Below are 27,932 nucleotides of genomic sequence, written 5' to 3'. Positions count from 1 at the left end.
GGAGAATAGATTCTGGAGAGGAGAGAGGGGGATATTGATGGCGACCTGGCAACCAGTGGACTTCTGACAGGCTTTTTGGCTGCCGCCATGGCGCGTCTCCCTCTCCTAGGTGGTTATCTGAGGGGATGAATACTTCCGTGGATAAACTGATGATTTGTTGGCATTTGTGTGTGTTGACGACTAGTCTGTGTGTGTGTGTGTGTGCACGGAGCAATTTTCAAGGGAACTGGTTTGTGAGGTGCTCTGTGTTTGATGTGTGTATATGCTTGTGTGTGGAGTGTAATTATTGTTTTGTGTAGGTATGTGTATGTATACGGTGCGATATATTTTTGTGTGTGTGTGTTTGCAGGATCAGTGCAGGACTTTGCGTCTCTCTTGCTTAGCATGCCAGCCTGTAGCCCGAGATAAAGGCATTGCCTTAAGGTGGGAGCGAGAGACTCAGAGAGAGTGAGAGATATAGATAGAGACAGAGACTAAGAGTTAGGGAGAGATTGCCCCCCCCCCCTTCTATATGTTTCCCTCAATCCCCCCCCTCTACCCTCTTCTTGTTCCACTAACTCTCCTTGCGCCAATACCTCTCGCTCTCTCTCTCGCTCTCTCGCTCCCTCCATTTGCATCCCTGTTGCTTTCCGAAGCACGTGTCTTCCCCACTGCTTGCCACCTCCAAGACCTTCTATTTTTCAGCCTATTCTATCTCTGCTTTTCGCCGGCTTTATCTCCCTTCTTATACACTGTTTTCCCCTGTGTTTTCTTCCTCGCTGCGACCCCCAGCCCCCTATACCTCCCTTGTGATAATGCGCTTTATTTTCTCTGTATTTACGGCACCACATAAATACTTTATTCTGCCCATTCCTCTCTTGCGCTGTCAGTCGGTCCCTGTCTCTCTCTGTCAATCTCTCTGTCTGTCCACGCTCCCTCTCTCATCCATCCCTCCTTTATCTCTGTGTGTGTTGGTCAGGTCACCCCCCCCTTCAGTAGACAAATGGCTTCTTCTTATAAGTGTGTTTTATTGCTTCAATCTCCTATCCTGCAGATCGAATAAGCCTTGGTCTATATTCAAGTAATCCCATCGGCCCCTTATTCTGTTCATGATAATATGATGATAAAACCAAACTGAGGCTTGAGAGAATACTTAAATAGCATCATTATTCTTATTTCATTTTTCTGCTCAAACTCCCTCCTTTGTGAAAATGTTTGTGTGTCTAATTAAAGTAACCAATGTGAAAACATATATTTGTTTTCAGCTTAAAGGGTAAGTAAACCACAGAGCTCTTTTTTTTAAGTTGAAAAGCATTAGCTTGTGGAACACATCTGCTATTTCTGGCTGAGAATGCTTTTTCATAGCGCTAAAGTTTTACTTTTGATAGTGTGAGGTAGGCTTTGACAATGTTTGATGCCCCCGGTTTTGCCTTCTATGAAAGCCAATGTATTTTTTTTCTTTCCTAAAACCTTAAGACTTCTTATGCCTCAGATCGCATTTTTTTGGCAGTTCTCCAGCTAAAACTGGGGCTTAGTTATCCTTTAACTTGACTTTTGTGGATTGTTTTTTTTTATCGCTATCACAAAACCGATTAATGTGGAAGGCTAGACTGGTGGCTGCCACTGTTGCCATGCGACTGGCTCAAACCAGTTTGAATACTGTTTCACCTACTTAAACTGAAATACAGCACAGCCTTAACCCTCTGCAGGGGAAACAAATGCTAAGCCTGTGGCCATTAAAGTGAGACGTTGGGCAAAATGTATACATCCTGTGTCGTAGGACTTGTTTCCACTCTTTACGTTTTTATTGTTTGGCCGTGAACAGAAAATGGAGATGTTGGTTACAACAATCAGATTCATCCCAGTCAAGTTATTAACAACAGAGCCATAAGTGAACATTCATTTCTATACAACCATGATTATTATTCTGTCTTATTGTTTTGTCACATTTCATAAACACAAGTATATGAAACATCTTTGGTATAAAAAGGACATTTTTAACATAGTAGTGCTCCTTGCTGTCAGTGTTCGGCTCCATGGGGATTTATACACGTGTTTAATGTATAACTTGGCCTTCAGGACGCTTGCAAGGTTGTTGTGACGTTGGGAGGGAACATCCAGCCATGGTGTCCTTCAAACCCGTACGGGAGAAACGGGGGGGAAGAAGAGGACACGAACCGTTGCCTTCTCGACAGATTGGTCTATAGGTTTGGCTATAGTTTGATAAATAAGGATGTTACACTAATACAGGCCTTTCCACCACTGTATAGCTTCTCTACAGGTACAGTACATAGACAGGGACACACGCCCGCACGCCAACACGCTCGTGCTCACAGTGGACCCATGTGTCCTCCAGGATTGATGCGTCTTATCTTTAAGGGGGAAAGCTTCAACAGCAAGACTGGGCGGCGGTACATATAGGAGATGCATTGATGTCATCAGAACGGTAGGAAGGAACACGTTCTCAGGCTGAACGAAGGACAACACTGCTGTCAGCGGAGACGTGGTAGAGCGAAATGATGGGAAGCGGTCTTTGAGTTTATTTATTTATTTACAAGCTAAAATTACATAAATAAGTGTTTTCAACCGCCTTTGACTGGAAGAAAATGAAAATATCCGACATATCTTTTGAATATTTTAAATATGGCATGTTTTGATCCGTTATTCTACTGAGACAAGCGGCTCCATCGTCACATGGATTTCAGTTTGACTGATCATCCAAGTGTGTGTGCGTGTGTGTGCGTGTGTGTGCGTGTGTGTGCGTGTGTGTGTGTGTGTGTGTTTGTGTGTTGTGCATCACGTAGGTATGTGTTCAACCCGACTATCATTAACATTTGCATTTCAATAGGCTTTGCCTGATTGAACCCTGATGATAACATAAGCAAGCGGTTTTGGCAGAGCAATTTCCTGTGTCTGGGTCTTCCTTTTAAAAACAAACACCCCTACTTGATGTCTTTCTCTCATCTGCCTCCAAACACTGCCTTTGACTCCTCCACTCGTTTTCTGTCTCTATCCCTCTCTCTCTCCCTTGTGCGGTCTCTCTCTGGTTCATTATATCCCATTATTTTGTATCACTGCCTTTTCTACTACTCATTATTCATATGCATCATTATGATCTGCTATAATGCTGGATTCAACTTCATTTTTTCCTCCTCACCCTTCTGTCTCTCTCTCTTCTATTTGCCACTCTGTCTCTCTCTCTCTCCCTTTCAGCTCCCATTGTCTCTCTGTCAATCTTGCCCTGCTGTTTGCCTTGTTCCTCCCTTCATCTGTGTGTGAGTTCTCTGTGGAGCTTCCCTCCTGTGTAGCGCAGGCAAGGTTCCCCCACATGGGGGGCCCTAATCAAGAGAAGAACTTCCTGTTATGACTGTCACGGTCGCTCTCCGTCTCTCGCTTTCTCTCCTCTCTCACTCTATGTCTCTGTCGTCTCTCCGTCTCGCACGTCCTCTCTGTCTCTCAAGTACGCGTCACCGACGCATGCGCACATGCAAGTTCACACACACGCACACACTGTATACAGGAACACACAAACACACACTGTCAAGTTTGAAGCTTTCTTCGCTGAAAGTTCTGATGCTGTAATGATACCAAAGCATGGACATAATAACTTGAGCTAAGCTAGACTTTACCCCTGTTGGTATACTTACTGCCATGCTGTAGGATGGAAGATCGACATGCATGTACACTCTCTTTCTCTCTCTCTGTCTCTCCGTCTGTCTATGTTTGCTTTCAGTGTCTCTCTCAGTCACTCTCTTTCTGTTGCTCTTGCTATCTCTCGCTCTGACACACACAGAGGTGCATTTACCCAATTACACTCAACAAGCAATCTTTCAGCACACTTACCATGAAGATAGCAGTCTAGAGGAGCTGGTGGAAGCTCACACGAGTCCTGCAAAATCGTTTCTTGTAATTGGCTACCTTGGTATGCATTCCATTGTTTGAGAGTGTGTATCTTTACAAATGTGTGTGCGTGTACATCTTATACTTGTGTGTTGCAGGAATGTGTGTGTGTGTGTGTGTGTGTTAGCCTGGCTCCGCCCGCCTAATTACTTCCGCTCAATTTAAACTTCCCTTCAGTACTACGTCTGGGTCTGTGGAATGTTAGTGGGTTTTCTCCGTCCAAATTTTCTGTGTCCAATCAGCGAACAGATGGAGTGGCTGAGAACAATGACGTTAAAGTCGGCTCTCGTTGACGGACATCTTCACGCACGTTGATTGGTTTGTTTACAGCCTCCGTGCAACGTGATTCCCGGCCAAACGTTAGCGATCGGTTATGGCAGATCCAGAGTGGCACTTGACTTGGCAGATCCAATAAAATCCAAGTTTTAAACTTCAACAGACACCCGCCTTCAAGTGAGTTAAAGTTTGTAAATTGAGTAGGTCCAGACTCTGTGCAAATGAAATGAAGTACGAGAGTCTGGTAGCACCAGGCTGTGTGTGTGTGTGTGTGTGTGCGTGCGTGTGTGTGTGTGTGTGTGTGTGTGTGTGTGTGTGTGTGTGTGTGTGTGTGTGTGTGTGTGTGTGTGTGTGTGTGTGTGTGTGTGTGTGTGTGTGTGTGTGTGTGTGAATATGTGTTTGTAGTTGTGTTGTAGTTGTGTTGTAGTTGGGTCTGCTTGAGCTGCTCCCCCCGCGACCCGACCCCGGATAAGCGGATGAAGATGATATGAGTTGTGTTTATATGAATGCATTCTTGTGTGTGTGTGTGTGTCTGATTGTATATGTGTGTTTGCATGCACGTGTGTTTGGTTTTGCATAAATGTATGTGTCTGTGTGTATGATGTTCATTATTCCCCAGTCCTAGCGTAAATGACCCCCCCAACCCCACCCAGCCTTGTCATCCCCCCCTCCCCACCCCCCTCCTCCTGTCTTATCCAAGTGTCATTTTCCTTGATCTTCATCATAGTTATGTTCTCCCCCTTCACCGGTTCCCAGGGAGGCCCCCTGGGCTTCGGCTTACCTTTCACTCTGCCTCTGGTCGCCCCTGGGTCTTGTATCCTCCTATACATACCTCCCTCCTGCGCTATCCAGCCCCCATTTCTGTCTCCTCCCATTGGCTTTCCTCTCTTCCAGTGTTTCTCCTTGCTGCTTTGATCCCGCCCCCCTCCTTTCCTTCGGTTCATCCCTCTTTCCCTCTCTCTTGGCCTCTGTCTCAGTCGGTTTTCCGCATCTCTGTTTCTCTCTCCCTCTCCTTCTCCCTCTCCTTCTCCCTCTCTGTCTTCTTTTCCTTCTATCTCTCCCTCCCTCTCCCTCTTGGTCTCTGGCTCTGTTTGTCTTGGCAACTCTGTTTCTGTCTCTCCTTCTCCATCTCCCTCTCTCCGGCTTCCTTCCGTTCTCTCTCCCTCTCGCTCTTGGTCTCTGTCTCATTGTTCATTCGGTCTCTGGGTCTCTGTTTCTCCCTCTCTTTCTGTCTCTCTGTCTCTCTCTCTCTGTGACCTGATGGTTCTCACTTCCTTGTGATGGGGCAGAACAGGACAAGAGACAAGGGGAGAGAGGCAGAAAGAGCGAGAGGAGTGTAGGAAGGGAGGGGAGGACCTAAAATATCCCAGATGTCCATTGTGGTAAAATGCACGTGGATGGACTGGAGGAAATAAATGGAAGGCCTTATATCGAGCAGGATCTTTGTGATGCATGCCTAGGCAGAGAGGAATACACATGAGAGTACTGTGGAATAATAATAATGATGCATTTAAATAAAAGGACAGCAGAAGGGAGATGACATGACAGCTGCTATAGGCGCTAACCTTGCAGCCATGCTATATATAATTAATGATTGAGATGCAAACCACCTTGGTAGGATACAATATAATTGGTTATTACTATTTATTTCATTTGAATCATTCATTTTAGTTCCACAAGAGGGTGGGTAAGGCCGTAAAGGCCATGGTGGTCTCATTTTATAGAACTTTCAAGGTATCAACAGATTGCATACCAATGCATGGAAACACACACACACGCGCAAACACAAAAGTGCCCACACAAGGTCACACACGGGGACACATTCCCGTACACATACCCGGCTTACACACAGACGGTTGCTCTTTCAAAGGTCATATCTGCTTTGTATTCATGGTGACCCATCCCTCCATCCCCTCCACATGCACACACACACACACACACACACACACACACACACACACACACACACACACACACACACACACACACACACACACACACACACACACACACACACACACACACACCAACACCCACAGTCTCTCTCCAGGGCCCATTTGGCCCAGATGACAGGTCCTTCACTGTGACATTCAACCTTTGACCCTTAAGGACCACCAGCGTGAGCTTAGACACGTGTCACACTGAGCAAGGGTTCACGGGGGGTCAGTGTAGGGGGCTGGGGGGTGGGGGGCATGACAGATGCTCATAGTGGGAAGCAGAGAAACCCACCGGGGAAGGGAGGGGGGGGAGCTGTATATACCTGCACACTGGCTGACTCTGTGTCGAACACATCCACCTACAAGACCCCAGCTGGTGACCTTCCACTGGGGGGGGTGGCGGGGTGTGTGTGTGTGTGTGTGTGTGTGTGTGTGTGTGTGTGTGTGTGACTCTACCAAGAGCACACATAGCTCTGAAGTCAGGATGGTTGTTGACTGTTATAGCTTGAGGAACATGAAGACACCGGCCCACACAGACAGACGCATGCATGCTCACACCTAGGCCCACACAAAAGTCAGTCAGTCAGTCAGTCAGTCAGGCACGTACACACACACACACACACACACACACACACACACACACAATGAAACATGGGCCCACACACACATATCCATCTATCATCCAGGACTGTACTGCATATACCTGCTTCGTCAGCATCCTCATCCCATTTCCTTCTGGGCCATGAATCCTGAGCTTTATATACAGAGAGAGAGAGAGAGAGAGAGAGAGAGAGAGAGAGAGAGAGAGAGAGAGAGAGAGAGAGAGAGAGAGAGAGAGAGAGAGAGAGAGAGAGAGAGAGAGAGAGAGAGAGAGAGAGAGAGAGAGAGAGAGAGAGAGAGAGAGAGAGGTGCAAACCTTTTAACATGAGAGAAGAACAGGGAGAATCTGCTGTATATACCATGCAGTGCTGGTGGGAGGGATCCAATAAGAGAGGAGAGAGAATGAGAGAGAGGTATTTCAGGGAAGGAACAAGGGAATTCCCTACTGGATCTGTATCAAATTCATGCATGCACATCCACAGACAAACTGACGTGTGAATATGTGCATGCACACCTATACGCATGCAGAAAGAGGATCAAAGTAAAATACACACTTGTGTACCTCTGAAATCAGACATTTCTCATGACTAGACAACCTTTTGTTGCCTGTGTGTGAAGTATATTCTACGTGGTGAACTTCTAAAAATGGATTGTATAAAGATATTACTTATCCTGTCACATAATATATATTCCTTGACAATAGCACGTTCAAGAGCATAATTCTCTAACAATGCACGTGTGGGCGCACACACACCTGCACTCATGTGCAAACACATACAAGCACACACACACGCATTCGACAAGCACACACACATGCAAGCACATACACACTCACCCCACACTCACGCACACACACATTCACAAGCACACACGCACATTCATAAGCACACAAGCACATACCCACTCATCTCGCACTCTAACACACACACACACACAATTCTACATTTTTCTTGGTCTGGTCACGTCACCTCATATTTTCCACTTAATTCGGCTCTGTCAACAGATGGTGACATTTCAGCTCTCGTCTTGGCGTGACGACAGGGTATAAAGGTGTGAAGGGTTTTAAGGACATATTGGAGCTCCTGTGAGCCACAATACCGTCATACAAAGTCTGCGTCAAAACAGCTTCAGTTATTTTTCGTTAGTTGAATATCTGTTGGGCCGTAATGCGTTTTGATGGAATTAATCATAATTTATTTTGACTTGACTTTGACTTTTTTTGTAGAATCATATTTGGCTCGTCACATGCTTTCCTCAACCACCATATGTTTCCTTCTCATTGAAATTTCGAGTTTAATGGATGCAAACCAATTGTTAACCGTCCTGCATTGTCTTAGTTCAGCTGCCAGTGGTCATTTTGTTTGAATAATGAGATACCATGAAATGTTGAAATGTCTTTAACATTCACAAAACATGGCAACTGTAAATATATATCCTAAAAGAACATATGGAGAAGAACATGTATTGAAAAAGCGATTTTTTGCCAGAATAACTGGCAAAAAATAGGCTGATTATTTAAATCGGGAAAATGCGTATATGAAGTCATTATTGTTGTAATTATTTAAGCTGATTAAATAGAAAAAATCTCATTTGACTCCAAAATCATAAATCCACTACACACGAATGCATTCGGTTTCAAGAATTAAACTATATGAATAAATTAGGGCTGTCAAGCGATTCAAATATTTAATCACGAATAATCGCATTAATGCCATAGTTAACTCGCGATTAATCTTAAAAAAAATGTCTATGCTAAATATCCCTTGAATTCTGTGTCCCATTAATTTTTCTCATTTTAATGCTCCTATCAACATGGAGAAGTGCATCCGCTTGCCTTGTGCAAATGTTTTTTTATTGATAACAACATTGGCATATACTGATCAAACCAGGACGGTACAAAAAAAAAGCCTATAATGAAATAAAACGATGAACATACAAAGATATGCCTTGAAAATAGAAGTCAGGCTACTGCTTTGTTTTGAGCCCAAAAAAAAACAAAAAACGTTATTTTTTAAAAAATAATAATTTGCGTTAATCGCATGTTAAAAAAATTAACGCTGTTAAAATTGGTTTGCGTTAACGTCGTTAATAACGCGTTTAACTGACAGCTCTAGAATAAATACATATATATTTCTTGGAATTCTTATTTGGGGGGGGGAAAGGCCTTCATACAATTTTATTGAATGCATAATATTAATCTATTAAACAAATAAGGGGTTTGAAAGTCCCTGGTTGACCGACTGCAATATAAGGCTTGTACATCAAAATGCATGATGGGATGTGGTGGGCGATACTCCGCATATTGAGAGGGCTCGAGAGTTGTAGTACTGTAATATCCTAAAACAACGTAATTATATTGTAACTTAGGTAAATTAATACTACGTTAAGCAATGTTTGCATGAGACATTGCTTAACGTAGTATTAATTGGCACTTCCAAACTCAACAATGTCTCCCCACATAATGACCAATCATTTCACGATTATTGACTAAACAATGTCCATCAAAACAATCTTACCAACAACTAACATCCAATGCTCCCATGCTTTGATAATGGAGTGGGTCATTTTGATGGGATGTCATGCTGCACTGGCTCTTCTGGATGATGAATGTTTTGACATGACGAATATACCGCATTATCAGCCACATGATGGCTGGGCTCTTTGTCCCTCCTTTTTTCTCTCTTTGTCTGCATCACCGCAAGTGTAAAAGAGCTACAGTGGTGTGTGTGTGTGTGTGTGTGTGTGTGTGTGTGTGTGTGTGTGTGGGTGGATCTGGAGTACATTGGTTGAGGAAGATTTCATTATGACAGGACTTCTAAAGCTATCTATAAAGTACGGAGGGTGAATGAGTGTGTGTGTGTCTGTCTGTGTGTCACATGCACACGCCCACGCACGAATGCGTGTACACACACACCCACCACTACCCTGCTGTGCTCTAGCAGTGATCAGTTTCCAACAACTGATTCACTGTGAATCTGCATACAATTAATTGTATCTGTGTTCTTTACCCTCCTCTGTCCAGTCCTTCACTCCATCAGCTCTCTCATGCATCCAAACACTCTCATGTCTCTCCCTCTCTCAAGTTTCCCTTCAAAGGTTGCAATTTGATCATGGTACATCTGACACGCTGGGCCTTATAACAGCATGCTGTTCATTTTATTGGGGATGTTGGTCATTCAGGCCCTTTGTTCTCAATCCATCTCTGCTTGTTACGTGTCTTTTGACACACAAACCCACACATATTTTGTGCGTGTATGTGTGTTTGTGCGCATGTCTGTGTATGACTGAGAAAGTTAGTGTGTGTGTGTGTGTGTGTGTGTGTGTGTGTGTGTGTGTGTGCGTGTGTGTGTGTTCTCGAGTTAGACTGTGTGTGTGTGCGTGCCGCTCCCTGCCCCCCCAGCATGGGGCCAGCCCAGCAGGCCTCTGATTTGAGCTGAGCTGTTATCTGATGGCAGAGAGACACGCTGAGCGGAGCTAACTTGAAGCCCCTGGCTCCAACTTCTTGATCAAAAGGCCAATCAGCCGCCTGGTTCCCAAACCCGGTATTACGCTCAATCAGCGATCAATCAACATTAGTGGTTTATGTCTCAGATCCAAACAGGAAAGTTGAGGTGGCGAAGAGAGAAGTGTTGGACACGTTGGATGGACGGATTTGGTCTTGATTACGTTTGTAAGGGAGGAAGAGAGGCTCGGAGATGAGAGGAGTTGACTGCTGAAACATGCTGTGCAAGCCAGGGAGATATTGAAGACGTGATGATCAATAGTTCAGAAACACATGCCGAGTACTTTCAATTATTGATCCTATCGGGCCAACTTTTAGAAATAGTTTGAATGTGTGTGCGTTTGTGTTGTGTGTGTGTGTGTGTTTATGCATATGTGCTAATGAGTGCATGTGTTTGATAGCATATGTGAATGTCTTTTTTTGCCTTGTGTGAACGTTTGCATGTGTGTAATATGTATGAACGTGTGCGTGGCTGTGGCGTGTGTGAGCATGAGTGTGTTAGTGTGTGTGTGTGTGTGTGTGCGCACATTTGAGAGTGCGCACATGTCAGGGCAAGAAGACGACGCGCAGCGAGGGAGATACATACTTCTTGCTATCCTTCATGATGATGGCGTTGTCAAGTTAGAAGGCAGGAAGAGGAGGCAGGGCAGCTAATAAATATGTATGGCTGCCCACATTAAAGCTGTGGCTGCCTCAAAATGAAGTGGCAGCGAACAGGCTCATGAAGACAGCACTTTAGGGCCTACCCGGCTGACGGCCGCGGGCTTATGCATATTCATTGTCCATTGTCCCAAAAACAATTTGCTTAATGCTTTTGACTTCTCCTCATCCGTTTAATATTCTCCATCCCTTTTGCCTATGCGTGGATACCTCTTATGCTTGATTTGCATATAGTGATTACAATAGTAGGTCAGAGAAAAAATCATTGTAATATTTAAGTTAGGCGACAAAAAGTAAAAATGTGCATTCATATATCAGTCACAAGAAAGATGTGTTGGTTCCAATGGACGATGCGGCTAGGGTTCACTTGACAAGTTTGGATTCTCAGTGGGAACGGAGTGGAATAATTGTTGTGTCACCCATGGCAGGGTTGAGGGCGGCGGTGGAGTTGATTCTACGCTGCGCATTGCACACTCACAGGCGCAATCCCCTCCCCCCCCATTTATTTGGCCATTCAGAGTGATGTCCTTGAGCGTATTCCGCAATATGCTACATTAGCTTAGCTGAACCCGCCACTGCTCTGCACATTTGTCAAAATTGTCGAGAGAGAGAGAGAGAGAGGGAGAGGGAGAGGGAGAGAGAGAGAGATGGAGAGAGAGAGAGCCAAGAGGACCCCCGTGTCATCACACATTCAATGTAAAACACAAAATATAAACATTCTTGGGCGCATTCCAGCATCCCAGTCGAAACTCATCGTCGAGCTGTGCTGTGTACGTCGTTGAACATCAACGACATACAAACTATCAGAAGAGAGAGCAGGAAGAGGAGGGGAAGGATATATCTATAAAAAAAGTTCAGCACAGCTCAGGGGGACCGCTGTTGCCATGGTTACGTCTCACTTTTACTCGCCGCTGTTCACTGTAAGTAAACATCGCCTGGCGAGCGATGGAAGTCACATAGTCCCCGTGTTTGGCAATGTCTGAGCCTGTTTTTTGTGTGCGCCGTTGTAGCGTGTGTTGTGTTATAGCTTCGCCGTGGCTGCCGTTGCCTACAGTGCGGGTAAGGCCGTGCATGTATGATGATGAAAAGCGGCAACCCTTTTAGTGTGTGGACACACAAATCAAACTGGTCGGTGAACCACTGGTCATATGTATTTTGACACTGCAATCAATACATTTTCTGAAATGTACAGAATTCTGTGAGCTCTCTCCTAGTCATCTTCCCTATCGTGGTTATTGTGTTCTTATTCTGATCGGCCTATCGTGGCATATCGGGCACTTTCCCTTCAAGCCTTAGAGGCTGTTGAAGCCTTTGTGAGCATTTTTTTGTTTTTTACAATGTATGCCATTAATTAAACATTATCATCATCATCTTCCTCACCACATCTTCGTCGTCGACTTCTATTATCGTCTCGCCGCCAGTCCTTCCTTCTGCACATCGCAGAGGGCCATTAACGATTTACATAAGACGCACCACTAAGTACCATGGGGTCAGATTCTGAACATATGCCTCCATTAACTTACATCTCTTGAAGCACACCGGGCACTGGACACCTCCACATTCGTGCATTCTAAGGTGAAGTCCCAATCATCGGAAAACTGAGAGACATAGCGGTTGTGTTCTTTCGCTGTGCACACCAATGCCATTGCCCCTGCCTTACAACAGCCCCTACCTAACACCCTGAGGATTGGCTTTTGGAATAGACATGGGTACGTCAGTATGTACAACTCCCTAGGAAACAACGCCGTCCGGCTAGACGCGGCCGACGCTGCTGATTAAAATGTGCTCAGACAAAACATATCAGTAAATATTTGGCAGTGAAAGGCGTCGTGATTCATAACATCTGTTAGCATCGCGACAAACCATCTATTTATCAATTGGTGCTACCTCAAATCGAATAAATATAGCATACAAAATGACGAATATGTAGTATTTGTTTTTATCATATCCAATAAACCAGATGGGAGTGTTTCATTTTGCCTGCATAACATTTAGAGATGAGAGGAATTCAATCTAGATGGTTCTTCTATGCACCAAGCATTCTTCGATGCTTATGGAGATTCTCTGAGTAGTATTTTTGTAAATAGACTATCAGATATAACACATGCCCTTAAGCCAAAGAAAATGCATCTTACATTTTAAATTAACCTTCTAGATACAGCCCCATTGATTTGTTGTGCAGAGTTACCATCTGCCTTAATCTGAATGTCTAAGCCCACCTATACCGTGTGAGGTGTCCTTGGCTTGGGCGTTGACGTGAGGGGCGGGTGGTTCGGTGCACTGCTGCTGCTGCGGCTCTCAGTAAAGGCTCTGCATCTCATAGTGAGCAGGACAAGCCCTGGGTGGGCAATGCTGCTGGGATCACTGTGTGTGTGCGAGAAAAACATAGAATGTGTGTGTATATTTATGAAATGTGAGTCTACGTGTGCGTGTGTGCGCCTGCGTGTGGTGTGTGCACAAGTGTGAGTGTGTAAGAGCAAGTTTGAGTGTGTGTGTGTGTGAGTGTCTAAGAGCAAGTGTGAGTGTGTGTGTGTGAGTGTCTAAGAGCAAGTGTGAGTGTGTGTAAGACCGAGTGTGTGTGTGTGTGTGTGTGTGTGTGTGTGTAAGACCGAGCGGGATTGTGTGTGTGTGTGTGTGTGTGTCTGTGTGTGTGTGTAAGAGCGAGGGTGTGTGTGTGTGTGTCTGCGAGTGTGTGTAAGAGTGAATAGTGTGTGTGTGCTTGCCTGTGGGAACCTGTGCGTGTTGGACCATGCCTGCTCCATGTTCACTTGTAATGGAAAAACCCGCAGTAGGTTGGAGAATACCATTTCCTTTTTCTTCTCCTCCTGAATCATTCCACCTCCGGATCCAGAACATTACGAGCCAAGTGATCCTGGTCCATGAACCTGCGGCTATCTCCAAAAAATACACAACTGCATAGTTTCATAGAGGCCGCTGTCCCCGCCACTCTGATTAATGTGGGTACCCTGGAGGTAATAGCGTGCATTGCGTGGCACTCTGATCTTTCAGAGAGGCAGATCCTTGTGTGTCTGAGGGTCGTGTGTGTGTGTTACGTGCGTGTGCTTGAGGCATGTGTGTGGGTTTTTGGAAAGCTCAGCAATACATGAAAAATAACATCCATTTCTTTCTTTTAATCAAAAGGTTATAATACAGGGGATTGTTGGAACAATGTCTAATCAAAAGCTGTCTTTTGTGTGTTTGTTTGTGTGTGTGTAAGTATGCATGTGTGTGTGTGTAGGTCAGCACGTGCATGTGTGTTTGTGTGTTGGTGGGTCTGCACTTTTGAGTGTGTGTGTGTGAGCATATTCAGTCTGTTGGCAGACCCTTGCTGTGCCCATGATGGTAATGGTTTGTCATAGCCCGTAGGGAGATGCTGAGTGGTAGCTGGTATATGTGTGTATGTTTGTGTGTATGTTTGTAATATTATGCATCGATATCGCGTGTGCTTGGTCTTGAGGGTGGGTTGTTGCAATTGTGTTAACGGGCCAAATTGAGTTTGGTAGGCGTGAAGGACAAGTTTGTGTGTTTTCGCTGTGTGTGTGTGTTTGTCTGTGTGCAAAACAGTCCAAAAGACGGATCCCTCTACAACCGTGTCATCTGCTCTTTTAATCGAGCCTTGCAGGGATGTGTTTTCTGTATGAACATATGTTTACATTTGTGCATGTTAGTTTGTGCTCTGGTGATTGACCTTCAGCAGACGGAGGGTCACAATAAACAAGGTCATATGCTCCGAAGCAAAACAGCAATCAAACCGCAGGAAGCTGTTTCTGTTGCCAGCATTCTTTTATCTTCTCATCTTAAATAGCCCACCTTCGTTATTCCACTGGGAATACTTTTATTTTTTTTTGTTTTTGTATCCTTCTTGGAATTACTGTTTTTGTGTATTGCCTTTGAAGTGGATGGTATTCCCTGATGTTTAATGTGTCTAATGATGCCTGTCACTCAACTTTCTCCCCTCTCTCTCTCTCTCTCTCTCTCTCTCTCTCTCTCTCTCTCCCTCTCTCTCTCCCTCTCTCCCTTCCTGCAGGCTGAATGTCATAGGATGAACACTGCTGGTGGGGTGTGTCTGTCTGTGCTGTCCTCCTTCCTGGCCGTGGCCGGGGCCCTGGCTGCCGCCTCCGCCCTAGCCCTCGTCCGCCTCTCTGCCCTGGCCGCGGCCACCTCCGGGGCGGCCGCCGGCTCCCCCAGCGCCGGGGCAGAGGGGCCCCTCTCCCCCGCCGCCATCTCCTCGCCATGCTCCAGCCTGGTGGCGGGCGTGCTCTACGGCTCCTTCTCCCTGCGGGAGCTCTTCCCCTCCAGGCTGCCCGGCTGCTCCTGGTCCCTGGAGAACCCCGACCCCACCAAGTACTCCCTGTACCTGCGCTTCACCCGCCACCCCTCCATCTGCCAGACACACTCCCCCATGCTGCTGTCCCTGGACCACCACCTGGCCAACCAGAGCTGCCCGCTGCGGCTGCACTCGGACCCCCCTAAGGACCAGGAGGTGGTGGACCTCTGTGGGGGGCGGCCGGCCGCAGACGAGCCCCACGCCTTCCTGCAGTTCGACAAGAACTTTGTGCAGCTGTGTCTGACGCGGCGGCCCTCGCCCGACGCGCCGCCCCTCTCCAAGGAGACGCTGGAGCTGCGGCTGGTGGAGGTGCTGCTCATCAACAACGAGAACTCCAGCCAGTTCACCTGCGGCGTGCTGTGCCGCTGGTTCGAGGAGTGCCTGCGCGGCGGTCGCCACGGCGACGGCGACGGCGGGGACGGCTGCGGCATGACGCAGACGGGCTGCATCTGTCCCAACCACAACATTGCGCCACCGGCGGTCCCGTTGCCGCCGGCGACGCCGCACGCGGCTGGCGGCAACGGCTCGCTGGCGCCCGAGGACTGCTGCGTCACCGAGCTGCACTCCAACGACGCCATCGCCATAGCGCCCCGGGACGTCAGACAAGGTAAGGCTCCTCTCGTTCTCGGTTCGTTCGGCGTCGTGGTCGGATCGCTGCTTTTCTTTTGTTCCGCTAGAACTTTCTATTTCTGTCACAGTGTAAGTAATTATACACCGTTTCTGTGACAATACGCATTTCCACTGCACCTTGTTATTGCTGATTGCTTTAAGGTACCAAATAAATCATCCAGCAAGAGAAATGAGGCAACCATGACACCGAAAATGTATGTCTTATTAATGATCGACAGCTGTTGGAAATTCTTTGTATTCTCTTTCTCCTGGTTGCCACTCCGCAGAACTAATTTGTAATTCCATTTTGTTGGAGCACAAAGTCTGCAAAGTTTTTGCTTTGTTGTGCAGGCTGGAGAATTACACAGTTTCTCTGAATTTTGTCTCCGACATGATGTTGGCCCTTTTAATTAGAAACTAGAAACTGCAGTTCAAAGGGTGCTCATGAAAACATGCATCAAAAGATTTGCAAATGTCTTTCTAAATTCCAGCCTTCAGATGTATATTTTAGTGGTATCCCTCTGTGGGAGAGAGAGGTGTGGCTCAACTTCTGCTGTATACAAGTCTGTGTGTGTGTGTGTGTGTGTGTGTGTGTGTGTGTGCACGCGCGCGCGCGTCATGCTGTATGTGTGTGTTCTTATCGGGTGGGGGGAGTGTGTTTATCAGGCTATGTGTGTTGAAAGCTGACCTGTGGTGTGTTTTTAATTACATAGCCTGCCGTAGTGGGCCTAGATCTCTATCCATATTGCTAACTATGAAATCGGATCAGGATGTGATCCAGACCACCTAGTGAGTGAGTGTCATACCGCTCATCACAATATCAGCCAAAATCCAAATCTGCCAACCGTCTTGGGCTTTGGGTCAATGGGGTTAATGCAGCCTAGACCCAATCAAATGACAGCGCTTTCATGGAAGCTGCAAAGTATCCACAAAGTGGATTGTGTATTTATTTGTTGTATTTTGACCAGTGACATGCTGTTTTCTTGTTACATTGGATATCGTGCTGCGTTAATGATTTCATCAGACGGTTGGGTCGTTGTGACACAAATGTATAAAGTAGATTTGTGACCAAAATAAAACGATCTAGTGAACAATGAAGTTGGTAAATGTCGGCACATTTTAATTTCAAGTTTTCACGAGTGGTGAGCTAATCATTTTGAACATTTTTGTCTTTCTACGTTGTCAGAACAAAGAAAGATAAGACAATAGACAAATGTTAACTCCCTGTGATCTTCAATAATTGTTCATGATAATGATTACAGGGCGGCTATGAACACTATGAACTTTGAACACAGATTTCGGCAGTGTGTGGGTTTGGGTGTGTGTGTTCCTATCCTTGTGAGGACCTGAGACATAGATAAACGCCTTCCAATCTGTAACAAGAGCACTGACCCTCACTTGGTTTTGGCATATGCAGCTATATGTGTACGTTTCATAGACGTCCTCCCTTGTGCGTGGATTTTTTGAAAGTGTGCATTCCTTAAAGCTCTTGAGGCCCCTCAAAGCTTTGTGTCTGGGGCCTTTGAGTGGAGAACAGTAGATTGGGTTAAATCCCCTCACCACAGGAAAGGGCAGTGCTCGGATGAGCAGTGCTATATACAAGACCTTATGAGGTGTGTGTGTGTATGTGTGTGTGTGTGTGTGTGTGCGAAACGCCTGCGTGTGTGTATAAGCCCGTGTCCATCTTTATGACTGCCCCTGCTTCTGCTCTTTTTAACCTTCCTAGAGCAAAACACCGTCACATTTAAACAAGCTGCCAATCTACCACCTCATTGCACACCAGACCCACTCGCACACACAAAAACACACATGTACACCGGACACAAACACACACGCATGGCTCGGTGACCCTAGCAGTGTAATGCAACACCATCTATGAATAACGGAGGCAAACAGATCAGTGCACTATCGACCCAGGAGCACTCGGTTCACACTGTTTGCACCAGGAGGACTGCGCCATGTGCTCCACAAATTTACACAGACAGTCTGTGGGGAGGGGGAGAGGGCGGGGAGGAGGGAGGGAGGGAGGGGGGGGGGAGGGAGAGAGATGGAGGGAGAGAGAGGGAGAGGGAGAGTCCTCTCGTCAGAGAGACAGGCACATTGTAAATAATACTTAGTTCTTAGTAACCTGGTTGAATAAAGGTTTAACACAAATTCTAAAGGGAAGGGGAGTCGTAGCGCGAGAGAGAAGGCTATTGTAGATCCATAGAGAGAGCTTAAGAGAGAGATGGGAGGAGAAATATAGAATGGGTCCGAAAGAGCGACACAGAGAGACAGCGAGCGTTAACATATTTTCAAAAAACAATGATCGGGCATCCATAGAGTGGTCATTGTCCCTGGCAGTGGGTGGTAATGCAGCTGTTCAGATATATTATTTTAGTATTCTATTTGACATGGTTCTGGGTGAGCTGAGCCAGCAGGGCTGTATATCGCAAGCGGCTGAGAAAGTAGCGCTCGTTAGAGGTGTCACATTCACGATGAGATAGTAACATATAACCCCATCCCTAAGTCACCGACGATCGACAGTAAAAAAAAACAATAACCCATACCCATTCTCTCCGTTCTGTTTCCTCTATTTTTTCTTGGTTTTTGCATGCATGCAGAAACACAAACCTGCAGGTATACGCTTGGTATCTATAAATCCATAGGCAACCGAGGGCATTAATGAAAAACCAAAGCAGGCAGGTTGTCATGGACTCGATGGCAGTTTAAATAAATTGTCAACTGTTTATTAAAACTATTTTAATTATTGAGTATCTAATCTTGGCTCACAAAGTGTTTTGTTCAACATTAATTAGGCTTTCACCCGAGAGCTGGTATCGGCACACTTTGATTGACAGGCTACACACTGTTCAGAGAGGTATGGGAAAACATTTAATTAGAAATGCAGTACATTTCCTAACCATGTTTTAACAGTCGGATGGTGCGCGTGTCCCCCTGCAATTAACAACGGCTTACGACAAACAGTCGTGGAATGAGAAAGTGACTCCGTCTCAAGTTACCCAGAATGCCTTCCGGTGTTAACGCTTGCATTTCACACAAAAACGCACACATGTACGCACAAAACAGTGTGTGTGTGTGTGCTACATACTTGCGTGTGTCTGAATGTACACACAAATGTGTTTGGACCCTTCGCAAAAGGAGAAAGGGGCTCTGCTGCTGATGTGAGACAAGCACTGAGTTGCCACGGTGAATATGTCACCGTGATGGATGGCGGTCCCCCTATCGCCCTCCTTCCCCCAGGTGATGGAGAGCCTGAGGTGGGGGCAGAGGGGGCTCGGAGCTGTGTTCTGGATCCAAAAACAGCACCGCCGACCCGCTGTGGATATCACCATTTCCCAACCTACCCCTTCTTACCACTATCGGTCTTCGTTATCGGGTTTTTCTTTGGACACAAGCTAGCTAGCTAGCTGGCTAACTACAGCGAATGTTGCATTCAAACGGCTCTCGAGTCGACTTTGTAGCTCGGTAGCTATCCAGCCCTCGGCCCTCTGGGGCAAAAAGCTGCGGTTAATCAAAGAAACAAATTGCGCTGCTCGTATCGGTAGGTACGAGCCAGGGTGTGACAGACGCCATCATTAGCATGAGCGTGAGTCTCTCTCTCTCTCTCTCTCTCTCTCTCTCTCTCTCTCTCTCTCTCTCTCTCTCTCTCTCTCTCTCTCTCTCTCTCTCTCTCTCTCTCTCTCTCTCTCTCTCTCTCTCTCTCTCTCTCTCTCTCTCTCTCTCTCTCTCTCTCTCTCATATGAAGGCCACGTGTCTCCACAGCAAAGCTCTCAATCACGCATCAACAAATTCTCCACTGTCCTCTGCTTCTCCCGGTGGCTCTTCCATCACGTGGCTGTGGTCGTTTAGGCCCTCTCTTTAATCTACTTTGTCATTTTGACATTATGAATCGTTTCTCAAAACGGAGAACTTTGTGCCTGCTATTTGTGGGCCTATAGGCGTGACGTGTGCTCCACAGTGGTTTCCCGTGGCGAGCTTCAACCCCCTGCTATATAGGAATGATGATACTTTATCTTTAAGAACCGCAAGCAATTGAGATAATATCTACATCCATTTATTAAAGAGTGAAACATGATTTGTTTTTATATATTTTAATCAAAAATATATATATCTATTTTTTTATCTTTGTAAAGATCTTAGAGATCTGAAATTGCCTTTTCTGTGACCCAGGTTGAAATTATTATTCAAAATAATGTACAAATACATTGATGTATATTGAAACTTAAATTGTGTATCAGGAAAGCTAGGGATCCTCAGCTAATTTTCAGCTCTATGTTCTAGGCAGAGTTCCAGTCCTCCACAGCCTGATGACACACACAGACACATGCACATACACGTTCATACACACACACACACACACACACGCACACAAACACACAGACACACACACATACCCATACATACACACATACACATACACACATACACAGACGGTCACCTCCGCAAGGCTCACTGGGAATAATCATTAGTCAGGGATAGAGGGTATGAAGGACTGAAATAAGTGATGGTTAGGGGGAGGAAGAGGAAAGCAGGGAGAGAGGGAGGGAGAGAGATCTAGAGAGGGAGAATAGGATTTTGCTAGAGCCCTTGGGACAATACTTTGGCAGTGAGACATCTTTCTCTCTCTCTCTTTCCCCCTCCCCCCTCTTTCCTTCATCTCACACTCTCCTCTTCAGATCTAACAGTCCTCCATACACTTCTCCAGCAATCTCTTCCCCCTCTCGCTTATACAGACACAGACAGACACACACACGCACACAAACACACACTAACATCAACACTCTAATAATGAGAGACCTGCGAACAGAGGGCATGTATGATTGCCTGTGCGTTTCCTTCCCTCTGTCTGCATGATGACACGTATGTGTGTGTGCGTGGGTGCTTGCGCTGGGTTGGCTTGGTTGGGAACATGTGTGACCAACTTTATAGATAAGGGTGTCGAGAGGCAGGGCGGCACTGTGGTGGGCAGGCCCCCGATGAAAACAGTAAATACCAAGCCCACTCAAAAACACAGTCACAGGAGGAGTGCGGCGTGCCACTGTGGATGCCGTGCAGTAATTACATGCTTTGCTATGTTACAATACCCAGTGATTTCCCTTGTCTAACCCGCCAAAAGAGGCAACGAAAAATGGCACTTTTGTGACACACACACACGCATACACAAGCACCCACACACACACACTCGCATGCATGTGTGTGTGTGGGTGTGTGTTTGTGTGTGTGGGTGTCGGAGTGTGTGTGAGCACAGTGTGACAACTGGATTAGTATTCTGGTTCACAAGCCTTGCCTCTCTTCGTGGCTGTGCTCAGCACTGAGGCTCTTTATACTCTACTTTAACCCCCCCCCCCCACACACACACACACACAACCCCCAGTGTACTTATGGTTATACCTGTTGCATCAACATACACATATTGATTGTCTTGGTTTCTATATGGACGCCAGAGGCAACCTAAACCTATCCATTTTGTCACATAACGCTGAAGTGTTCCGCTCCATTCAAAATCACATATTGTATATAGTGTCCCTGCTCTGCAATAGACACCTACATGGTATTGTAATTCCTGCAAGGAAAATGATAATCTGTCAGGGATCCCTATATATTCGTGAAGTAACTCTCACCTTCCCACACACACACACACACACACACACACACACACACACACACACACACACACACACACACACACGTTTAGACATAATAGGGAGAGCATTGCTTAGTTTTCGTTGTATTGATTCCCTTGCTCCCCTTCCTAGACCCCAAGGGATTTCAACATGACAGTCTGCAAGGATTAAATCTTGTTGGATGGTTGGGAGAGAGAGAGAGAGAGAGAGAGAGAGAGAGAGAGAGAGAGAGAGAGAGAGAGAGAGAGAGAGAGAGAGAGAGAGAGAGAGAGAGAGAGAGAGAGAGAGAGAGAGAGAGAGAGAGAGAGAGAGAGAGAGAGAGAGAGAGAGAGAGAGAGACGCCAGGGGTCATAGGTCAGGGTAGATTGATGCTTCTGGCGGGTGTTTTTCTTTCTGAGTAAAATGGAGTCAGTGAGAACAGGAGCGGGGGGAGGATGAAGTGGAGTAAGAAAGACATGGTTAAGGCACCAGTGGGCCAAATTAGCTAACCTCCAGAGACACCGCTTTTGCCTTACCATCAGGGGGAGGGGGAGGAAGGGAGCGAGGCAGGGAGAGGGAGAGAATGTTTGCTGGGTGTGGATAGAAGGAGGATGGTAGATACGGAGAGCAGCCTATATGTCTTATGGATCATATAATCCCTGAGTGCTCACATAAACAATTTAATAGCAATGACTACAGCTTATAGAGATGTATTACGCCATCACACACTCGAGCAAACATGCATACCCATGCGCAAGACAATTAAAACACATGCACACACATGAACATACACAGGCACACTCTCTCTAACCTCTCTCCCTCTCTCTCTCTCTCTCTCTCTTGCTCTGTCTCTCTCTCTCTCTCTCTTGCTCTTCCTCTCTCCCTCTCTCTCTTTGGCCCTCTCTCTCACTCTGGCTCACTGCCTTCCATCTCTGGCTCCAGTGGGTTCCTGTGATCGATTAACTGCAGAAACTAGTCAGGTGCTTCATGCTGCACCTGTGGCCAGTGCCCTGCGATGGGGTCTCCATGGAGAATGATGGCTTTTCATGCCTGACGTCCGCCACGTATACAGTGTCTGCATTGTCTGGGTGTGAGCAAATGTGGGTGTTAGCTTGAGTGTATGATCATGTGTCGGCTTGTGTGTGTAGGCTTGAGAGAGCGCATGCATGTGTGTGAGGGCAGGAGCGCGTTTGTATCCTAGTTACGTCACAAGCTTTTCATTGACGTTTTCTTTGTGACGGCTTTGACAGGCAGGATTTCCCGGTAAAGCCGGCCGGGTAGGCGTAAATTGCGAGACAACGCGAGACAACAGTTAGCCGCGTGGTCAGCGATGAATCGACTCGTGCCGAGCGGCAGACTTTCTCTTTCCGGCAGCAGTGAATCATACGCCCTTGGCTGAAAATATATTACGTTTCTTTCAAGCTTTTCGGCCAAATAATTATAATTCATTTCCGATGTTTGTGTGTCGCATCCTTTATCCTACAGCAGCCTCTCTTGACTTTCTACAAGGTTGAAAACACATAATAGTTTTTCCCTCTCCGAACAGATGTCAGCATGTGCGCGTCTGTCTGTGTATGTGTGCATATGTGTGTGTCTGTGTCATTATATAACTCGATTTAATCCAATCAGCGTGCAAGGCTATGCCATGTGGGAAACAACTGGCCACCTGAGCTCCCAGTAGTTGCTAACTATGAACACTCGCACCGCCTGACCCCTACACATGACTACCTATGGCTGTTTGCATGCAGCAATGCGTGAAGGTGTGTGAGGGTGTGTGTGTGTGGGTGTGCCTGCCTGACCAATGATGTGACATGCCAATCCATGATTGTTATTTACGGAAGCAGTATAATTAGGGTGGCGGTATGGTACAGCGATTGTGTGTGTTTGTGTGTGTAGGTGTGTGCGCATGCAGTTAAGGGGGATGGTTGCTGTCACTTTGCCAGCAAATCTATACTGAATACGGGTATCGTGATGACACGCTCTTTTTTATTGGTCGCTTGGCTATTGTGTACATGTGCTGTGCTCAGGTAACATCCATTTCAAGACTGGGTTGATTGTTTCGTCACACACACACGCAGGCACACACACACACACACACACACACACACACACACACACACACACACACACACACACACACACACACACACACACACACACACACAAAAGACAGATGGAGGAAGATTATTCATAGCGAGCAACTAAAATTATGACAGATATAGTAGCATTATGTAAATGTGTCTCACAGCACACTATCAAGAAAATATCATAATTTGCATTCTGTCCGAGGGGTATTCGAGAACGGTTTAAGGATTGTTGCGAAAATTGTTACCGGACAGAGGTAGATTTTGTGTGTGTCTACATGAGCATGTGTGTGCGTTCGCATGGCTGTGTCTACGTCCGCCGCATGCATTAATTTCTGCGTTTGTACCTGCGTTGGGTTTAGATAGGAAGCACACATGCACATGCACATCCACACATGCACATGAAAGCACACACCAATTTACATGTTAAATTCGGAGACGGGCAAATCAACTCACTTGTGTTTACGTGCTGTGTGTTTGTGTGTTTGTATGTGTGTGCGTCCGCCTATGAACGTCTCGGTCTGCATGTACATTGCATGCTCATATGAGCGCACACACACACACACACCGGCACGCACCCATGTCTACCCGTGTTTGGATGAGACGGTGAACCACGGCGCGTGTCCTAAACAGTGCTGTATAAATGGTGCAGCGCTTCCCTAACTTGGCTGGTTGGCTTGTCACCGCGCCCCGCCTCACCTGCCCTGGAGGTGTCCTTCATGATAAGTGTCAGTGGCTCACTATGGGGGCCTGACGCCTCCCCCCCTGGGGAACTCATTTGTGTTCATCTGGCCTGACAAGAGCAGGGAATCTGTTTGCCAGGCACAGCGCCACATGATGGACAGAGCCATTTATCCTAATAGAGGGTGTACTCAGATAGGTAGAACCACCTATGTACATAAGCTCACTCTTGCGTCAACGTACACGCACACGTTTATGTAGGCGAGCACACAGACGCATGAACACACACTGTCGGCTGTCTAATTCTTTACACGTATACGTACGCACACAGGCCGACCCACTGCCTTATTCCGTCCACTTGTTTGCAAGCGCTTGCACACACACACACCTACCACGCACACACACGCTCGCGCGCACGCACTCACGCACAAACGCACGCACGCACGCACACACACACACACACATCACACAAAATAAATAGACATGGATGGTCTAAAACAAAAACATAGCCGTTCATTTACATGAAAACAAGTTTCTAACACTCCGCCCTCAAGCCATCTAGAGCTGTGTTTTGTTTTATTCAGTTATTCAGTGTTTGTTGTTTATTTTTGCTTATTGATTCGGGGGCTGATCAAGGTTCTCACACTCCTCTTACTCCAAATGTGCTTGAAGCAAACACCCACACAAACATCCACTTCAATGGTGTTCGCCCATACTCTGTTGTGTTTGTGTGTCATGTATGTGTCAACGGCTGATGTTTATGCATTATTCTTGTTTTGTGTATGTATGGGGAGGGCTAGCGGGGGGTGGGGGCTGGTGGAGTTGGGTTGGTAATTGTCAGGGTGATGACATGGTATGAAATAAATAATAATGTACTGGACACCCGCGCAAGCATGCAACATATCAGATACTGTTGGTCACTCTGTTTGTCTGTGTATGTGTGTTTGTGTCCGTCTGTGTTTGTGTGTGTCGTAACAGATATGTAACTGCCATAAAATACAGTTTGATGAGACATGATACACTTGAAAGATAAAATTGAAACACAAAAAAGAAAACACAAGCGCGCACACACCGCACGCACGCACGCACACATTACACACACACACACACAAATGCATACACACACACAAACTCAATTCGCTTTTTATAGGAGTATAGGTTTATTTAGCCAGCCTCCAAGCATCATAGTGGCATATTTTGTGTGCGTCTGTCTGTGTGTTTGTGTGTGTATGTGAGTACGGAGAAGAGGCTGAATGACAAGTGACAGCCGGGCCCTTCCAGTTGTAATGATTCTTCAGGCAACAAAAGGTCAGACAATTGGATGCATTATTCTAATTAGCGATTGACAGACAGTCCTGCCCTTGCTGCTAGGTCACACTTACAAGACAACACTGGCTAGTGACAGGGCTCTCTCTCTCGCTCTAGCTTGCTCGCTCTCTCGCTCTGTTAACTCTGTCCGTCTTTCTTTCTCTCACTACCACACGTTATTATTTATTATTTTAATCTCTCTCTCTCTCTAGCTTGCCCGCTCGCTCTTTTAACTCTCTCTCTCTCTCTCTCTCTCTCTCTCTCTCTCTCTCTCTCTCTCTCTCTCTCTCTCTCTCTCTCTCTCTCTCTCTCTCTCTCTCTCTCTCTCTCTCTCTCTCTCTCTCCCGCTCCCCTGCTTTGCTTTGCACTCCCTTTGTCGGAGCAGATCAGCATCACCAGCCACTTTTTGGCAATTAATTCCGTCCTTCGGGCAACAGGTCTGTATTTAAAAATCATTACATGAGCTGGAAATATTGCCCCACCACTTGGGCCATGGCGCATGTGTGTGTGTGCTTGACTGTGTGTCGGCCCCCGTGTGTTTGCTACCTACCTCTCTCTATTTTCCATGAATTCCTTACTGTCAAGTCCACTCATCCGTGGGACCCTTTTCCCTTTGGGAGATAAATCTCCCTTAAGACCCAGGAGCACATCCACCTCCATCCCCTGGGTCCCCTCACAGTTACTCCCCCCCCCCCCCCTATAGATCCCACCGCCCCCGTAAAGGAGATGGTATCAACGGCCTGGAGTAGATGCTCCCCTACATAGCCTAGAGGTGTGGGTGTGGGTGTGCGTGTGTGTCTGTGTCCGTGTGTGTGTGCATGCACGCGTGCATGCGAGTCGCCCCAGTACCTCTGATGGCACTTAGCGGCTCTGGTACACCACTAAAAAGAAGAAGAAAAAAGCAACATTGAATCAGGTGTGGTGGTGTCGCCGGCTTAAATAGCGGATTTACAGCCACAGCAAAGTGACCCGTTTGACCTTGGCCGTTGCTGTGTGCACACGGGGCAGCCGGGCTGAACCAGTTTCACGGTTTTGTCCGTTGACCGCCCTAGAGAGAGAGAGAGACCAATCGCCACTTAACCCTGCTGTGTCTTCTTTAGATTGGTTGAATCCATGTGCCGTGTGTCTCTCTACATGTTGGAAGTGTGTATGCAGTCGCCGACTACTATTTGTGGTTTGCCCTGGAATTCAACGTTGCTTGCCTCAGTGCCTCCCATTGCAATCGGGGCAGATTGCATTAAAGCATTAAAGCAAGGACACCCTCTGCCCACTAGCGCCGAACCGTAGTGACACGAGCTCCACGGTCATCCCCGGGTCCACAACCGACACAACAAAGAAGGGTTTTTTGTTTGGCCGTGCACTGCCAGGAAGGGGTCGATCGAGGTGATGCCTCGTGATAATGGGCCCTAAGGTCCTGTGGGGTGCGCATAAATTCATACCTGTCACCGTTTTAGCACTTTTCAATCTGGCTGGCGATGGATGGGTCAGCCCTGCACTGAGACAATGTGGAGAATCTGTCTTTGTCTGTGTGTGTGTGTGTGTGCGTGTGTGTGTGTGTCAGGGAGGGAGAGAGAGACCGAGCGAGACAGAGAGATAGAAGAGGTGGAGCCATTTATAGATTTCAGAGCTGTTGAGCTAGCTAGACAACAGGCTATTATAACAGGAATGAATGTATGACACTTCATAGAATGTGCTCCTGTTTAAAAGCAAATCGAAAGTATTACTTACTTTTTTGTCTCTGTCCCACTTACTTAAGTTCTCACTTACTTAACAGGAAATCCCGATCTGAATTCCAAACCGCGAGCCTGTGAGGCTTTTATATTTTTAATTTCCATTTTTGAAAGAACCGTCAGTGATTCATCTTGGCATGACCTTATTATTTTTCCATCTAATCTTCGCTCTGATTAACGACAACACTGCGAATGCTAGCTGCATGGCTAATATCCCCGCAGTTAAAAGACACAGCGATGACGCCGTGTGAGCAGTATAGAGGCTACATGTTGCAGAGCAAAAATAAAAAATAACTCCACCGGTATTATCATTTTGACATCATCATCATTTGAGCTCATTAATAGCGAGTTGATTTGAAAAGTGTGGGGGGTAAAGCACTGGTGGGGATGCAGGAGGTCAGAGGGAGAGGGAGAGAAAGCCATATATCAGTTTTCTTTTTTTTCTCAATCCATCTTTTGCTCTGACCAGACGCAGACTAAGTAAGGCCGTAAAAGTTTATGATGCGATTTAATCCATTAAGATATAAATAAAGGGACAAATAGATAAAAGGATTATTATTTTTTTCCTCCTGTAGGGGACATTAAAGGGAGAGGAGTGCTTCCAGGGGTCACGTGAGGGGAGAAAAGAGAAAAATAAGTGTGGGTGTGGGGGGGTTGTGCCTGTGGGATTTACGGACATGGCGGCTGTTATGAGCCCACTGTCACACCCGAGTGGCTCCCCACGGCGGATTGA

General features: G+C 46.5%; 1 protein-coding gene across 17 annotated transcripts in view; it reads left to right on the top strand.

Moving 5' to 3' along the window:
• The window catches only part of adgrb2 (adhesion G protein-coupled receptor B2), a 194,900-nt gene that overhangs the window by 38,416 nt on the left and 128,552 nt on the right, over window positions 1–27,932 (top strand). For all 17 annotated transcript variants that reach the window (XR_003974575.1, XR_003974577.1, XR_003974576.1 and 14 more), the window contains exon 2: window positions 14,882–15,788. Coding sequence is in view for 14 of the 17 variants with exons in the window: in XM_030347505.1 (XP_030203365.1) it covers window positions 14,897–15,788 (892 nt within the window). In the remaining 3 variants the exon portion in view is untranslated. The remainder of the gene's footprint in view (window positions 1–14,881; window positions 15,789–27,932) is intronic.

The sequence above is a fragment of the Gadus morhua genome, chromosome 22 (assembly GCF_902167405.1).
Source record: "Gadus morhua chromosome 22, gadMor3.0, whole genome shotgun sequence".
NCBI classification, from domain to species: Eukaryota; Metazoa; Chordata; class Actinopteri; order Gadiformes; family Gadidae; genus Gadus; species Gadus morhua.
This window is presented reverse-complemented; position numbering and strand designations above follow the sequence as displayed.